This window comes from Mytilus californianus, unplaced genomic scaffold (assembly GCF_021869535.1).
Source record: "Mytilus californianus isolate M0D057914Y unplaced genomic scaffold, xbMytCali1.0.p SCAF_6, whole genome shotgun sequence".
Lineage (NCBI taxonomy): Eukaryota > Metazoa > Mollusca > Bivalvia > Mytilida > Mytilidae > Mytilus > Mytilus californianus.
The window spans coordinates 11,043,702-11,062,251 of record NW_026262712.1 but is presented as its reverse complement, the minus strand read 5'-3'; the positions used below and the strand labels follow the sequence as shown (position 1 = coordinate 11,062,251).

The 18,550-nt window shown below is 33.0% G+C and overlaps 1 protein-coding gene across 1 annotated transcript in view; it reads right to left on the bottom strand.

Moving 5' to 3' along the window:
• LOC127705774 (uncharacterized) overlaps positions 1 to 18,550 on the bottom strand; it is a 158,686-nt gene that overhangs the window by 95,701 nt on the left and 44,435 nt on the right. The window contains exons 6-9 of the mRNA XM_052210128.1: positions 12,298 to 12,404; positions 10,450 to 10,903; positions 6,335 to 7,107; positions 170 to 200 (exon numbers count right to left, since the gene is read on the bottom strand). Of these exons, the coding sequence (XP_052066088.1) occupies positions 170 to 200; positions 6,335 to 7,107; positions 10,450 to 10,903; positions 12,298 to 12,404 (1,365 nt within the window). The remainder of the gene's footprint in view (positions 1 to 169; positions 201 to 6,334; positions 7,108 to 10,449; positions 10,904 to 12,297; positions 12,405 to 18,550) is intronic.

Sequence of the window (18,550 nt, the reverse complement as noted above, 5' to 3'; positions counted from 1 at the left end):
TAACTGAATGTGTTCAATACTATACTGACTAGGCTTGAAAAATATATACTTAGATAATATAAAGTACCCTCACTTGTACGGAGGGTCAAGTTAAATAAGCAACCTCTGCCAAATCTTCCTTCTCCGGTAAACATGCACATTTTTGTATTATTCAATTAATGCTATTTACCTTTACAGTCTACTTCACATTCTTTTTTCTTCTGAAATTATATTGTGGTAGTAATAAAAGAAGAGCAAAGCATGGAATAAAACAAATTTAAATCAAAGTGATCAAATCACTGGTGGAGAACCATATGTTAGTCCTCAGAACACTTTTTCATATACTTTTACCTACTGCAATAGGCTTCAAAGTATATAGAATGAGCAATATGTGTGATATTTTCCATTATTTCCTCTTTTTATTACTTTATAATTCTTTTTTACAATTCCAAGTTTTTATTTTATGTTTAATATTTTTTTCCAAATAAAAGATTTCTACCATGCTTATGTAACAACATTATTTAGGTAAGAATTTAACTGCATGATTGTCTACATCAGATAGGCATTTTAACAATTAATATCTCTCCAGTGGTGATCGAGGCTAAAACTTCTGAAAATCCAAAACTTAATGCAAAAGTTGAAGGGGTGATCAAAGATCAAACTAAAAAGCTCAATAACTCTGTAAATTTTCTGCACAATGCATGAGAACATTTCACCTTTTTATTTTTATCTTAGTAACTGCTTCTAAACTAGAAAAGTTGACATATCGGAGTGATAAACTAGAGGCTCTAAATAGCTTGTGTCACTCACCTTGGTCTATGTGCATATTCAACAAAGGACACTATCCAACATTATAAAAGAGAATAGAATTCAAGACAAAAATCTTTTTTGTTGATCTTGTATTGCTGATCATTTAGTCTGTTTAGTTTCTCTTTATCTTCTTTAGTTTTTGCTTACAACACAAAAGACGGGTAAAAAAAATCCTCATTTAAGGGCAATCACTCCTATAAAGAGTGACAAGATATAGGAAGATATGGTATGAGTGCCAATGAGACAACTCTCCATCCAAGTAACAATTTATAAAAGTAAACCATTATAGGTCAAGGTACGGCCTTCAACACGGAGCATTGGCTCACACCGAACAGCAAACTATAAAGGGTCCCAAAAATTGCTAGTATAAAACCACTCAAACGGGAAAACCAACGGTATAATCTATATAAAAACGAGAAACGAGAAACACGTATGAACTACATAAACAGACGACAACTACTGTACATCAGATTCCTGACTTAGGACAGGTGCAAACATTTGCAGCGGGATTAAACGTTTTAATGGTACCAAACCTTATCCCTTTTCTGAAACAATAGTATAACATCACAACATAGGAAGACACACTATAAAATATAAATTGGAAGGTTTAACTCAATCAAAAAACGTAAAATTAACACACAATGAACGAATAAATTTGATCTGTGATACCTGAATGCAAATACAAAGTTAATAACAATTATAAGGGATTAATAATTAAGGTCAAACGTAAACAAACAGGTTTAAACAAAGTTAAATTATGATACCACTGTGAAATGTTAAACAATTTTTTGAAAATCATCACTTTTGAAATAAAATGCTCCGCTGGGCGCAGCTTGATACGACCGCAGAGGTCGAACCCTGAACAGTTGGCGCAAGTATGGACACAACATTCAAGCTTGATACAGCTCTGAATTTGGATTGTGATTAAATATTTGACACAGCATAGGTTTCTGACACAGAAAGAATGTGGTCTAAGAACTTAAATTTTTTTAATTTACCTATTATGGTCCAATATCCAAAATCAAAATACATGGTTAGATTCAGCATATCAAAGAACCCCATATATTCATTTTTTGTTGAAATCAGACAAAGTTTAATTTTGGACCCCAACTTGGACTAACTTGAAAACTGGGCCCATAATAAAAAATCTAAACACATGTTTAGATTCAGCATATCAAAGAACCCCAAGAATTCAATTTTTGTTAAAATCAAACTAAGTTTAATTTTGGACCCTTTGGACCTTGATGTAGATCAATTTAAAAAACGGGACCCAAAATTAAAAATCTAAATACACTGTTAGATTTGGCATATCAAAGTACCCCAATAATTCAATTTTTGATGAAATCAAACAAAGTTTAATTTTGGACCCTTTTGACCTCAATATGAACCAATTTGATAGCGGGGCCAACAAATAAAAAATCTAAATACATGGTTAGATTCAGCATATCAAAGAAGCCCATATATTCAATTTTTGTTGAAATCAAACAAAGTTTAATTTTGGACTCCAATTTGGACCAACTTGAAAACTTGGCCCAAAATCAAAAATCTAAATACATGTTTAGATTCAGCATATCAAAGAAATCCCATGTATTCAATTTTTGTTAAAATCAAACAAAGTTTCATTTTCGACCCTTTGGACCTTAATGTAGACCAATTTGAAAACTGGACCCAAAATTAAAAATCTAAATACACGGTTAGATTCGGCATAACAAATCTAATGCGCCATACTGTGCAATTAAAGATTACTTCTTGAAATTTTTCAATATTTGAAATTTGAAAAAAAAATAATATTTGAAGAATAATTCTTTTTAATTTCTGAAATCTGAAATGAAAAAAAATTGACCCCCCACAATTTCTTTTTACCCCCCCCCCCCTTTTTTTCCCAAAAAAAATCTTTCCCTCAAGATATGGTCATAATCTCAATTCAAATTTCCAATGGAGTTTGCAACCATAATTACCCATTCAAATTTACCATAGTGCTAACTTAATCTATTTTATAATAGAATTTAAAATATGGTGTCAAATCTTTCATATGGATATTTTTACTGGTCTTCCTTTATAAATATGCATTTCTTTAAACATAATTTAAAAGCAGTGTAAGGGAAGTAACCAAAACGTTGTATTTGGATTACCTCCCTTACACTGTTTTAAATAATCTTAATTGTTCATTAACCATTACTTTATACATAATTTAAAAGCAGTGTAAGGGCGGTAATTCAAATGATGTATTTGATTTATCTCCCTTACACTGCTTTAAATTATGTTTTGTACTAAAGTATTTGTCCATTAACCAGGACAACCTTGTTTTTCACCCTTTTTTGCCCCTAATTCCTAAACTGTTCGAGCCATAACCCCCCAAAACAAATCTTAACCATCCCTTTGTGGTATGGAAACTTGTGGTATAATTTCAGAGAGATCCATACACCGTTCCACAGTTATTGTCTGGAAACTAGAAAATGCTTATTTTTGGCCCCTTTTTGGCCCCTAATTCCTTAACTGTTGGTACCATAAATCCCAACCTTCCTTTTGTGGTATTGAACCTTATGGTAAAATTTCAAAGAGATCCATTTACTTAAACTAAAGTTAGAGTGCGAAAACCAATGTGTCTTCGGACGACGACGATGACGATGACGCCAACGTCATACCAATATACGACCGCAAAAATTTTTGCGGTCGTATAAAAACCTGCGTCATATTATACACAGGTAAATGAAAATAATTTTGTTGTTGAGTAAATTTCTTCTTCTGTGTGTATAAAATCTTCCGTTTAGGAATACCAAGAAATTTCTTTAATATCAATAAAACAAATCCAACACTTGGTACATATGGGGTGAATATCAACAATAAAACTATACAATTAGTGCTAGATAAAACTTCCTGTACAGGTGCAAGAACAGTATTTAAGGAGAAATGAAATAATTTTGATGTTCATAGTACGAAGAAGTGAAAATTTGTAGTAATACCAAATAATCAAAGCTGGTATATAGACAAGATCCATGTTAACATTAAATAACAAAAAAGCATTACAAATAGTATCAACAGGTCAAATTACTAACTATATAAGCAAATTTGACTTGTTAGTAGTTCTTGACTTGCTGATCATTTTTGTGATTTAAAATGTCTCTCTATCTATTATAATTTTTAATTATCATATAAGGCAAAATGCAAAAAAAAAAAATGGTGAAAATCGTTATCAATGGGCAATAACTCTAATAAGGAGTGGTCAAATGGTTTCCTCTATATTGTCTTAATTGTTCTTGACTTGCTTATCATTTTTGCTTAATTAAGTTTCTATCTATCTATTATAATTTATTTTTAAGATATAACATGTATAAGGCAAAAACGAAATAAATTGGTAAAAATCATCATCAAAGGGCAAAAACTCTAATAAGGCGTCGCTGGACCATTTCGACTATGCAGATTTATTTGAAGAACTTGTCTTGCTGATCATTTTTGCAATTTAAAGTTTTCTACCTATAATAGCTTTCAAGATAATAGGCAAAAATGAAAAAAAGGTAAAATTTTTCATTTAAGGGCAATAACTCCTATAAGAAGTCGTCTGAAAGTTTTGACGTATATGAGCATTTGGAAGAGCTAAACATTTTGAACATTTTTGCCCTGTCAGACACTAAAATTTGTCCGTCCAAAATGCATTTCTATCAGACATATCCTATAATTTTATCAAAAGAATTCAGGAAAAGAAACATTTTGTAACTGGTTTTTGTCACTTCTAATGAAATTCTGGTACTTTCAAATCATGTGTGATAGTTTGGGGTATTTTCATAGAACGCTTCATCAGCCAAATGACCGATCATAAGTATTACTTAAGTTAATAATTTAAATGTAAGCTGTGCGGGAATCATTGTTTTCAACTTTATTAGTTTCAATATCACTGTGGAACATTCTGAGGATCAATAGTCACAATTTTGGTGACCCAAGCAACCCTGACAATAAGGTCGGTAGTCGTTGGTGCGTTCCAGAGTAGGAAATGGAAGAAAGAGTGTGTAACTGAAGTAACTAGAGTTAAAACTCTGGACTGGGTTGCACAAACGTCATTTAAGTGTCATTTAAATATACGCTAAATCTTAATTAAAATTAAGTAACAGTTATTTCTGTTGCACAAAAGGTTTGTTAAAGGTAAGTGACACTTAAAAATTTCTTAAATTTAAAAGTGGCAAAGGGGTAATTTTAAATATTTAAAAACCAATTAAACATGTTAAATATGGAAGACATGCTGCTTTTCGGCAACCTTGTTGATAATATAAGGCCACCAAGAAAGTACAGGGAAAGGCATCTTTGCTAGCCAAGGGTTACCATCCAGTCCCCTCCTCTCCACCCTTGGCAGCTTACGCACAACATTTGTGATAACAATGTTGCACCATCTATCGGTTGATTAAAGTCACGCCCATACCGATATACATTATTCTTGACCAATGGTAGCACTTGAACTCTCTTCAGTGTGGAGGTGTAAACATGGTAGCGTCTAGAGTTTACAAACTTGGTGAAGAAAAAAACGAAAATATACGTTGTCATTCCAACATTTGTACAAGAAACATACTCAGGAACTTCTATTAGTTGATTAAGAACATTTAAATTGTCACTAAATATTGTCGTATGTTTTAGGGGGTAAAGTTTTGTTGCACAATCAGCATGTGGCAATTGTTAACCTACATTTTCTACATTTACACTTGATCATGTTATAGGCGCTTTTTGATTTGATGCAGCCAGTTACGACTGCAACCAATGAAAATCATTACCTCGTGAATCCTAAATTCTCTCTTAATCCGCCAAGGGTGGAGAGGAGGGGACTGGATCGTAACCCTTGACTAGCGAAGATGAGGGAAAGCTTACTTACCTTAAATGATTTGTCAGACAAGGATACGGCAGTGTAAACCTAGAGCATTAATTTGACAAGATATGCTCTTCCAGACCCTGTTCTCCTTTAAATTTGCCAAAGAAATTGTGAAGTTGCTTTTTAAGGTGGATTAGTTTTCTTATTCAAGTTGCTGCAGTAGTGAAATTTCTGAGGAATCCCAGTTTGACGATCTTTTTTTCTTTCAACATCTATTTAATTCTCCATTTTGATTCCGTACAAAATTCGCGAAAATGCACGTGCACTAGGGACCATATTAAAACAAGTTAATTCTGGATTAAATAATACTTAAAACTTGTTAAATGACACTTAGTTAAAAGTGTGCGTAATTATCCTTTGAGCAACAGATTTTAAACTGTTGCTTAACTAATTAATATTTAAGAAGTTAAGTATCATTTATCTTTTAAATAACATTTTAGTTAAATGAAGTTTGTGCAACCCAGTCCTAGTACACAGACAAACTTTGCCTAGAGGTCACAATTTAGAGTTAATCCTTTTTATAACTCTGATTTAAATTTGTACATCCAGTCTTATTTTGTTTTATTTTGAAAACTAGGAGAACAGACCTTATCCAAGAAGAAGACACTTAATCAAGATCTACATCTCTTTATTGTGGTATAGGAAATTAAGTGATAATAAAATAACTCTCATGTTAAATGTAAATATACAAACCTTTTTCTTGTTCCAAATTATCCAGTGGAATGTCATGTTGTCACCATGGTTACAAACACACTCATCAGTTTTCAAAGCTATCCTTTTTTCTGTAATGTAACAGGTAAATCTGGAACAGGAATACTCAGTGTGAAATGGTAGTTGACTGCTGACTTTTTCGTGGACAGTGGACTGATAAAATTCTAAAATCCTCTCCAATGTTAAATGCAAACATTCTCTGACACTAGTGGCTATTTCAGGTACTATCAGCCCCTTAGAGCGCTTGTGGACCAGGAGCAATAAGATCTTGTTTCCTTCTACACAGACAACAATATCATGATCGTTATCAACTGATAACCCAACAAACCCAGAAAACATAAGTTTCCTTCCACGGTATTGCTTTAATGTCCACATACTGAGACATGCACATATGAGACGATTAGATAAAGCTGGAGGTACGATGGTTCCTCTAAAAACAAAAGCCAAACTAATAGTCCTCTCTGGTGTACATTCTTGTAACAAGAAATCTGTATCATTTCTTTGTGTAAGCATACTTGGTACAAAGAAGTTTTCTACTGGTAGCCGACTTCCTGCTTTTGTATCATATCTACGCTGTTCAGATACAATATCTAGGTGTATCAGCATATCAAATATGTACTCTTTAAATGGTAAAATCTGACGGAATTCTCTTTGCTCCCAAATCTGGTAGAGGTCTTCTCTTCGTATCATTCCATTTTTAGACATCTTTTTGAAGGTTTTCCTTGTTTCATTTTCTTTTGGCCAGAATTCAACATCTACGAAAATGAAAATAAAAAAAATTATCTTAAGATTTGAAATAAAAGTCAAAAATATATTAATATTATAAGATATTACTTCTCTATAAAAGCTAAATCGCTCAGCTAGATCAGCACCGGAAAACAAACTAATCTTGATAATTCAATTAAATGTCCTATTTCAAAACAAATCAACTTTCCTAATTCTGTATTCAAAGCATTTGATGATCAAAATTGAATACTTTCCCGTTTGGAAAAATATTACCCCACAAAAGGCATGCATATTTCTTTAATAAATGGCAATGGTGGAATGTGGTTTGAATGTATAGTTCAATCTTGCTCCTTCTCATGATGAAAAATGAATTTATTTAGTTATAAAGTCCCTTACAGCCTTTTTGCATTTTTCTAAATGATTTTTTGGGGTTTAATTATCATTGTTGTAATGTAAGAGTGATTGTTTATTTGAAGCCAGATAGTGGTTATCAAACCGACCAAAGGTGCTAAAAATCTTTTTCATTTTACAATTTAAAAAGACTTAAGTCATTTAATGGTTTAAAGAAAAAAATGCTACTTCCCTTTATGTGTTTAAGGGAAATCACCAATCATAAACAAAATGAACACAATAGAAAAATGAAAACGAGAAGAAAGTCCACTGGTATATTTAGATAAGTGTATTTCCTAACAACATTTGTAAAGCTGTTGGTCGTCCATCTTAATTTATACACTGATTTTTTTCTTGCAATTTTATTTTGCTGGGGAGATTATGTTTAAAGAAAGCAGAGCCATCAATCATAAGTTTTAAAGGATTTCATCTCTTGTTCTCAAATTCATCATCTAAACAAGGGTCTACAAAACGTCACAATGAAAACTATATGTTTTAAAACAATATATGGTTGTTCTCTTAAAACTTCAACTTTCGTAAATATTCAATATATTGGGTAGAAAACAATCGTATAACAATGATGCAAGTGATGACGGATGTGTTAACATTATGAAATTAACCTCAATATATTATGCCAAGATTCACTTGAGAGTTACAAAAGATGCTGTATGCAGTCACCCATGATGACATCTTGTCAGTCAATTGCTGTCTTTGATCTTAACTTTATGTTCATTTTTTCAGTTGTTTTTCGGGATAAAGTCTACTAGTACTAGTATACTAGAATTCTAATTCAAAAGTATTTTTAATAGATTTTGACTTGATCTAAATAATACATTCCTTTGGCTGGGTTAAGTCTAAGTTTTATTTCCCAGTCATGGTATATAATAGTTCAATAGTTGATAACTGGATTGATCACAGGCAGTGTATTTCTAACAGACAAATATGATATTAACTTTACAAGGAATTCATGCTCCGTTTTTTAGGTTCAGATTTCAGGATGAGATTCTTTCCCCAATACAATTGGAAATTGCATTTTTGACTTTAGCTAAAAATACTTCATTTTCACAGTTGTAAGAGTTGCAGTATGAATATAACAACTACACTTTGTCTCAAAACATAAGTGTTAATTGGTACTTAATTGAAACCAGGATAGGAATACTTGCATTCTCAAAGTTTCTATGCATTGTTCAAATATATTCTATATTGATAAACTATGTAGTTCTGTTATAGATAATGCATATTTTAAGGTTTTTCTTGTCGTAGAACACACCGAGGGGTGTCAGGATTGGTCAAATGAAAGACCGACCGTAGGGAGGTCTTTCTTTGTGCAATCCTGACACCCCGAGGTGTGTTCTACGACAAGAAAAACCTTAAAATATGCATTATCTGACTTATATACCGTCAAAAAAATATTATTTTTTATAAAGATTTGCAAAATTTAGCATCCTATTTTACCGACCACACTCAAGTGGGATATTCCTTTCTAATGCGTTCAGCTTTAAATACGCCCTACGGCTCATTTAGAATGTGAAATAAAACTCACTAATTAATCTAGATATAAACCTTTGAAATTATTATTCATACATAATAAAAATATTACTGTAACTGCATGAAGAAGGACACAAATGAATGGTTACCATTCGAAAACGGTGTATGACAAATACAAGACACATTGTAAGTAATTTATCCTACCAACTTAGTTTATGGAAAGGGGGGGCTATGTTTTTTTTTTTCCATTTCTAATGACATTTCTACCGCGGAAAAGTGGTTATTTTTTTCAACAATTTTATATGAATCGAATGTAATATTCAGAAAGATTGTCTTTTGAATAGCAACACATTTTTTAACAGATAATCAGTTTATAACTATATACCCTCCCCATCCGCCCCTTTTGTGAGTTTCGTGAATATTATTCTTTTATTAGTTGATCATTAGATAGAGTAAAAGGTATACATAAATTTAAAAAAGTTAAGAACTGACATGAAGACGAATATAAATACATGCAGGTCACAGTATGATTTCCTATTCAGTGTGTATCGTCCTGAAAATTGAAAACAACACGTTTAATAATTTCTTGCGTCCGAAGCGCTTTTCTGGATTTACCTTCATCAGGAACGCTCAAAGCTAAACATTTGAAATCCGAAGATGTATAAGTTCACTGAAAATGCATGAAATATTTGCCACTGGACGTTAAGCAACCAACAATCAATCAACCTATTCAGTGTTCCTCAATAAGAATTTCAAAATCTTACACACGAATATGTTAAATCTGGCTTTATTTCATGGAAGTCTACACTACAATTCATCTCACATATATGATAATGTTTCTGTATTGTAGAGATAAAATGTGGGCAATGATGATTTTTTTACACCTATCATTGATTGAACTTTAAAAAATAAATTCCCAAATCGGCAACAAAAAAACTATCAGACGAATATGATTTTGAGGTAAATTATAGATTGCATTTTTAAACAGGAAAATAATGACCTCAGATAGGTCATTATTTTATGCCTTGGAGCATATTTCATTGAAACATGGTATCGTCCGGTTGATTCTGAAAAAGAATTACCTATGGTTCTGAAAGACAATAACTCCATATAGGTATATAAATAGTTATACTAAACCTTTATACCTTTAAATATCAGTTTCAGTTTAAACTAGAAAAAAAAAAAATTCAAAATTTGCAATTGTTTTTAACAAACATTACAAAACGTAAGTTAAAACAGCCGTCTTCTCCAAATTTTCACAACAGAATAAAATAATTACCTGCACTTCACAAATATTAACGCTGTAAATAAAAAAAAAAGATCAATTTTGACTAACTGTATTACATAAAAGTTCTGATAAACCAATAAAAAAATTAATATAGGGCACCGTTCAACAGTCCCCAATGCTCTTAAAAATGGCTGGTAAACAATATTTTGGTATGTTGGTTTTTTAACAGCAATATCATCACTACTCAATGAAAATATATACACACCTGTAATGAAAGATCTCATAACTTCCACCATAAGAAGGGGACTTATGATAACGTTATCTCTCAGCTGCGGGGTGTCAAAATAGACAATCTTCCCAAGAGAATGTTGATAATTCAGAAAATCAGTCAGCTGCTCAGGAAACAGGACAGACACCTCGCTGATGGCATTTAATTCTTTAACTTCAGCCAATGACAGAATTTGTTTTCCTTCTGCCACCAATTCAGCGATCTCAAGCTCTAGTGGAACACAAGCATTGGGCATTCTTTCACCCCAACATGGATGGTTGAATGTAAGTTCTGTAATTGTTTTCTTCAGAACATCTATTTCTGGGTCCGCTTGATCTTTTGCATTGACAAATATTAGAGGCCTAAAGACCAGATGATGTTGTCCCTCATGGTCTTTAAACAACTTCTCAATTCCACTGTAAAGCTCTTCACGTCGTGTCTCAACATTCTCCTGTTAAACATAAAAAGTTGACAGATTAATACACTGTAAATATCCTGTATCACACACCATGATGTATATGCATCTTCAATGGTGGAATATTCCAACTACAATATAATTAGATTTATCTGAAATTTTCAAATGACATACATCTACTCTTACAGGTCAATTTTACACTTTTAACCTAGATCTTATACTTTTAAAGATAACAGTCCGAAACTGTTAACAGTTGTTAAATCTTACATTACAAGGGGAATAAAGTGAAAAGGGTCTTTAGAATATTTTTTTTTTTAAAGAAGAACTTGCTATTTTTTTTTTTGTAATTCACTTTACCTACCTAGTATAGAAACACTAGTAAACAAAATAAGTCACATTTAATAAGTTGGCAATAAATCTAAAACAGGTCAAGAGGGTAATTGTGTGAACATACAGATATTGTTCAATTTAAATTTGCAGTTATAAAAAATTGAACTTATTTTAAAATAAAGTATGAATCTTCCTTATACATTCCTTGTCCAGATTTGGCTATATATATCCTTTTTTATTTCACCAACTCATCAACATTTGTATTACGCTTTGGACTTTCAAATATTTTGGCCTCTAACATCAATGAAGAGACATTAATTGTTGAGAAGTGCATCTGGTGCAGTACAACTAAATGGTAGAGTTTCCTATTGACAACATATTTGTTGAAATAAAACTGACTCTAAAACAAACGGATAACATTTAACATTTAAACTTTAACATTTAAACTGAGCAATTGTTTTAAGTCAATAGACCATGACTGAGAGTGGCAGGGCCAAATAATCTCCATGGAAATGAGATGAGAGCAAAACCCATACTGCATAGTTCATTAAGCTTCAGTGTTCTTGATACATATAGTAAGACAATTATCTTAAAGACTGTCAACAAATTATTCAGTTTTCATGAATTAAGCGAACAAGACATTTCAACATTTGCACTCTTGTTTAATCTGAATCTCTCAAACTTTTATTGTCTCGCCTTCATGGAATCAAAAAGCGAGACATAGGTATGCTGTTTCCGGATTCGGCGGTGGCGGCAACAATGTATTAGTTTCTGATTATGTCTAGTTCGTGGTGAACCACTAGTGGTAGGTCAATGCATTATGCCATACCAAATATCATTTACTTATTAGTGGTTCTTCATAATTATCTTCTACTCTATTTATAGGCCCTGTAATCCGATCTTTAGTGTATTACCCAAAATCAATAGGGATCTTGTTCTTTCAAAAGTGTAGCTTCACACAAAGTTTGGTCAAGTTAAGACATATGGGCATGATATCATGATGTATGCATAAGAGCTCTTATGAGGCAGTTTTTACACATTTTTCAAGTGTTTCAAATGGAAATAACTCACTATTATATAGCTAACATTAGATCACTCACCCTTGGTACTTTGTCCTTGTGAGTGGCAACAAACAAGATCTTAGGAATGCCTGCATATACAACCGTGCAATAGGTCAGGATGGAATTGACCCAATATTGCAAGAATACTGAAAAAAAATCAAAATCTGTCATAAAAGAAGTTTAAAGTGGGGCGAAAGATACCAGAGGGACAGTCAAACTCATAAATCGAAAATAAACTGACAATGCCATGGCTAAAAAAGAAAAAGGCTGACAAACAACAGTACACAAAATACAACATAGAAAAATAAAGACTAAGCAACACGAACCCCACGAAAAACTGGGGGCGATCTCAGGTGCTCCAGAAGGGTAAGCAGATCCTGCTCCACATGTGGCACCCGTCGTGATGATCATGTTATTAAAAACCCGGTAATAAGTCTAATTCGGTGGGTCAAATTAGTGAAAAGGGAACAGGATTGTAGTTACGACATAAGGAACATATCCGATATCATCTGTGAAACAGATATTAGATAACGGTCAACCAACTCGTGATGGCGTCCGTAAAATTTACGAAGGGATGATTTCAACTTCACCATTTGGAACTCTTGGTTTAATCATCTGAGCTTCCTTGTGAGCAGCAACCCTGTATCAAGGAAATCATGGTACGAAATACAAGCCTGGGAATATCGTATCAATTATGAGATATATACTAAGTATGCAGGCGCTGCTAGAATGTTGCTACATAGAAATGGAAAGTTCACAATTGGGAAGCTGAACTCATCTCTTTTGTCAGAAAGTTTTGTTCTCAACCGGCCCTCATTGTCAATTTTTAGATGTAAGTCAAGATATGAGGCAGATTTAACTGTATCTGTTGTATCCTTTATCTCAAGTTCGATAGGATAGATTCGTTCAACATAGTCACCAAATTTTGAATTATTTAGTGAGAGAACATCATCTATATAGCGGAAAGAAAAGTTAAAGGATACTGCTAACTTTTTTTCTTTCTTCTTAAGAAGACCCTGTATGAAATCAGCCTCATAAGTATAAAGGAACAAGTCGGCAAAAAGTGGGGCACAGTTGGTTCCCATGGGAATGCCGATAGTTTGTTGAAAAAAACGTCCTCCAAACGTAACAAATATGTTATAAGTCAAGAAATCAAGCATCTTGATAATGTCAGTTTCAGAGAATTTTTTGCTTGAATTAGAGTGATTTTTTACAAAGTAGGATTTATCCCTCCCTAAGACAAGATACTTGTATCTACGTTGGCCATTCTGTTTTATGAAACAAAGCAATACCAACTCTTTCAATTTGTCTTTTAGTTTGGAATGGGGAGTACTTGAGTAAAGTGTAGAAAAGTCATATGTTTTAATACTATTGCAAGATGAAAGAGTCAAATTAAATAAGTAACTGTTAATTAACTCCATGGTGGCAGCGCATTTAAATGCCCCACGAGCGTGTTATCATATTCTTGACAAACTGAGCGGGTATCTTTCATTTCCTTGAGAACTCAATAGGGATAGGAATGTGTTAATTTCTTGTTTGAATTTCTTTCAGTATATTACATAATAAACACATCATATGATGCACTAGTCTCGTCTAAATTATCAAATCACGTAGACACAACGCTGACCGCGGGATTTAGGTTGTACCTGTTGTTAGTGTAGCGATAACTGAACCCAACAGGGGTCAAGGTTATGGTATACTGGTGCAAAATAATAAATGTTTTATGAATAAAATCCCATCTCTGAAATGACAAAAGTGAAAATGATGAACACTGAAATGGGGTTTCTTTTATTAACTCTAGTTCTGTGATAATGTTTGAGTATTTGTACAACATTTGAAAAAAAAAATGGAGAATGTGTCCATGGGAAACAAGTGATGCCCCCGCTTGCATATCATATACAGTTTTAAAGGTACATAACTGAAGAACTGTAAAGGTGACACCACAAAAATTCAAACTTGATCTGTATTTGTGGTAATAAGCATTGTGTATAAGTTTCATAACATTTGGTTGAGGCAAACTAGAGTTAGAGAACGGATAGAAAAATTCAGCAATTTTTAATTTTATAAAGGGGCATAACTCAAGAACGGTAAAATAAACGCCACCCAATTTCCAACTTGATCTGTATTATGTGGTAATAAGCATTGTGTTTAAGTTTCATAACATTTGGTTGAGGCAAACTAAAGTTAGAGAAAGGAAACCAAAAATTCAACAATTTTTCCATTTGTAAAGGGGCATAACTCTAGAACGGTTATAGTGATGCCACCAAAATTCAAACTCGATCTGTGTTTTGTGGTAATTATCATTGTGTATCAGTTTCATAACATTTGATTGAGGCAAACTAAAGTTAGAGAACTGAAACCAACTTTGGGACGTACGGCTGGACGGATGTACAGACGGACAAGGGTAAAACTTAATGCCCCCTCCACTATGGCGGGGGCATGAAAAAATGTCCAATTTGTAGTAAACAAAGTTCCATAACTCTGATATGATAAAATTTGAAAATCATGTAAATCAAAAAGGAGCTTTATTCCTTCAATCCAAACTTAGGTTAAAATGAGAACTGATTAAAGCAAATTTTACTTTTTGTATGAAATGTTGATGGATAGACCGACAGACTACAACATACCATATGCTATGTTCTGTCTAAGACAGGTGTATATGAGACAACGTCTGACAAAATTGGCCCAGATGCCGTAAAACATAATTTGGCTATGACATTCCAAAGACAGGTGTATATAAATGTGCTCAGTTCAGTATGTTGATATTCTAACATTAAACAAGAGGCTGTCAGAGTGACAGCAAACCGGATTTTCCTGCAGAGGTCTAACCCTGAACAGTTGAGCAAGTATGGACACTACATTTAAGCTTAAAACAGCTCTGAATTTGGATTGTGATTGAATATTTGACACAGCATAGGTTTGTGACACAAAATGAATGTGGTCAAAGAACTGACATATTTGAAATTGGACATTTACATATTATGGTTCAATAACCAAAATCTAAGTACATATTAGAATCAGCATATCAAAGAACCCCAATAATTTAATTGTTGATGAAATCAGACAAAAGTTTAATTTAGGACCCTTTGGACCTCAATGTGGACCAATTTGATAAAGGAGCCCACAATCAAAAATCCCTCAATACATGGTTAGATTCAGTATTTCAAAGAACCCCATAAATTCAATTTTTGTTGATTCAAACAAAGTTTAATTTTGGACCCTCATTTTGACCAACATGAAAACTGGGCCCAAAAATATAATATTTAAATACAGGTTTAGATTCAGCATTTGAAAGAACCCTATATATATTTAATTTATATTGAAATGAAACACAGGTTAATTTTATCCATAATATTTTCTGTGCAAAGGGAAATAAATCAAACTGGATAAATAGTTCTCTAAAATAAGATATGATGCAATTTTTCAAATTATAATCAATAATATAATAACAACAACCAGTGATGACTAAAATCTCTAAAATTAGATATGATTTAACACTCAACATTGTTAGAATCAGCCTATCAAAGAACCAAAGGATTCAATTTTTGATGAAATTAAACAAAAGTTTTATTTAGGATCTTTTGGACCTCAGTGTGGTATTATCTTATTAATAATGAAAAGAAATACAGGTTCAGATTAAGCATTTCAGAAAACCCTATATATATTCAATTTATGTTGAAATCAAACACAGTTTAATTTTAGACCCCGATTTGGACCAACTTGAAAACTGGGACCAAAATCAGAAATCTAATTATATGTTTATCAATAGACAATATAAGCTTCGTTTTTAAAGGAGTTCACTTCATCAAAAAAAATATATAGCATTCAGAAAATTAGTTTTTACAGAATAACAAACAAACTTGCCACAAACTTCTTCAAACAATTTACCAAAGAAAAGAAGAAAAAAATCCAAAATTTCGTTTATCAATAATACAATGTCTTTTCAAAATCTATAAAACTTATCAGTACCAAGAAATAATTGTAACAGGATGCTGTTACGAAGTCTCCCAAACAAAGCTCCCATAATTCGTCATTCCCATGGTTGCCTGACATTGGGCACAGTCCAGGTTTGTGATATGCATAATCGACGCCTATGGATTGACCCTGTATGTCATTCAAATCTTCTTGAAATGAAGAACTGAAATATATTTGGTTTAGGGGTGGATATCTCGACTGTTTACAAGTTCTCAAAAGGGGGGGGGGGGTGATCCCCTGGGGACTCACCCTTTATTTCATATGATTTGTTTGTTTTTGTCCCATACAAAAATATATGGTTTAGGGGTGGGGATCTCGACCGTTTACAAGTTCTTAAACAGGAAGGGGTAGGGGTGACCCCAGGGGACTCACCTTTTATTTCTTTTGATTTGTTTTATTGTCCCATACAAGAATATATATGAATTCGGGGTGGGGATCTTGACCGTTTACAAGTTTTCAAAAAGAATTACCCCTGTGGACTTCCCCTATATTATATATTTCATTTGATTTGTTTTATTGTCCGTTACAAGAATATATATGGTTTCGGGGTGGGGATCTTGACCGTTTACAAGTTATCAAAAAAGAAGGGGGTGGGGGTTACCCCCCTGGACTTCCCCTATATTTCATTTGATATTTTTTTATTGTCCCATACAAGAATATATATGGTTTAGGGGTGGGGATCTCGACCGTTTACAAGTTCTCAAACAGGACGGGGTGGGGGTGTGTGATCCCCAGGGGACTCGCCTTTTCTTTCATTTGATTTGTTTTATTGTCCCATACAAGAATATATATGGTTTCGGAGTGGGGATCTTGACCGTTTACAAGTTTTCAAAAAGAAGGGGGGTGAAGGTGACCCCCCTGGACTTCCCCTATATTTCATTTGATTTGTTTTATTGTCCCATACAAGAATATATTTGGTTTAGGGGTGGGGATCTCGACCGTTTACAAGATAAAAGCACATTCTCAAATTGAAGGGGCATGGAGGTAAGAATATATATGGTTTAGGGAGACTTAATTATCTACAAAATGTCTAATAATGAACAGTAAATTTCAAACTTCATTTATACAGTTCTTCTAGTATATTTCAAACTTTATATATACAGTCCTACAGATCTTATCAGGAAACAGAAAATTTTCAAATAAATCTGTCACTCCAATGATTATCATATGCTAAGATATTTCCCAGATGTAATTAATAATGAAAATTATACTTGCAAATCTGAAGGGTTATTTCCCTTTGAACAGAACTATGGTTTAACATAGGACTTTAACATTACATATATAATAATTAATAAATTAAATGTAATAATCTTCAAAACGTCTAATAATATAGTTTACAATCATCACCACTTAGGAGATAGAAAATTTTCAAATAAATCGGTCACTCCAATCTTTATTGTGAGATAAGACATTTACCATAAACTTAGTCATAATATGATAACAAGAGAAAAATATTTAATAATACCACTTTTGGATATTAAAAATGGTGATAACTCAAAAAGGAGAAATACTAAAATCATGGAAATTGAACTAGACCTTCATTTAGTCACAAGAAACAACATATCTAAATTTGAAAAAAAATCATCACAGCGTTTTCATGTTATTGAAGAGACACTGTTTGGCAGCCGCCCGTAACCCCGCCTGCCCGCCGTATATCCCCAAATCAATAACCTATATTTCCTTAGAAAATCCTGTTAACAAAATTCAAACTTGATCTGTATTTTGTCATACCTGTCAACTGACCCGTATCCTGCGGGTGTGACCCGAGATTTTCACAACTCTGAGGGGTCACCCAGGGTACCCGCCGAGTCATTAAATAACCCGGGAATTCCGAAAATGACCCGTTTTCACTCGAATTCTTAAGCCTTCAGACTGATTTCATAAGTGATTTTCCTTTGAAATACCGTCAAATTCGTAGTTCTTCCTGGACAAGAAGTTCAACTAGCTGTGTAAACTCAAATTAAGTGACCCATTTCAGTGCATGGCTTCACTTGACAGCTTTGGTGTCAAACACACTGTTAACACCAATTACCTTAGCTTTAAGTCATAAATAATTTGTGTATGCAAATACATATTAAAATATTACTTTTCATTATTAAGGGACAAAACGTAACTGTTTTCCTCCAGGGGCCAAGTGGGCCCCTAAAATATTTTTTTCAGGGGCCCAGTTGAAATTTTAGGGGCCCAACCAATTTTTATACTAATAAAATAAAACTGAAATGTACTTTTCATATACTAATAAAGCCTTACTAGGTACTCCTACTTGTATCTTTTGAATCTGGTAAAGATTTTGTGTGATAACTTTATAATATTTGAA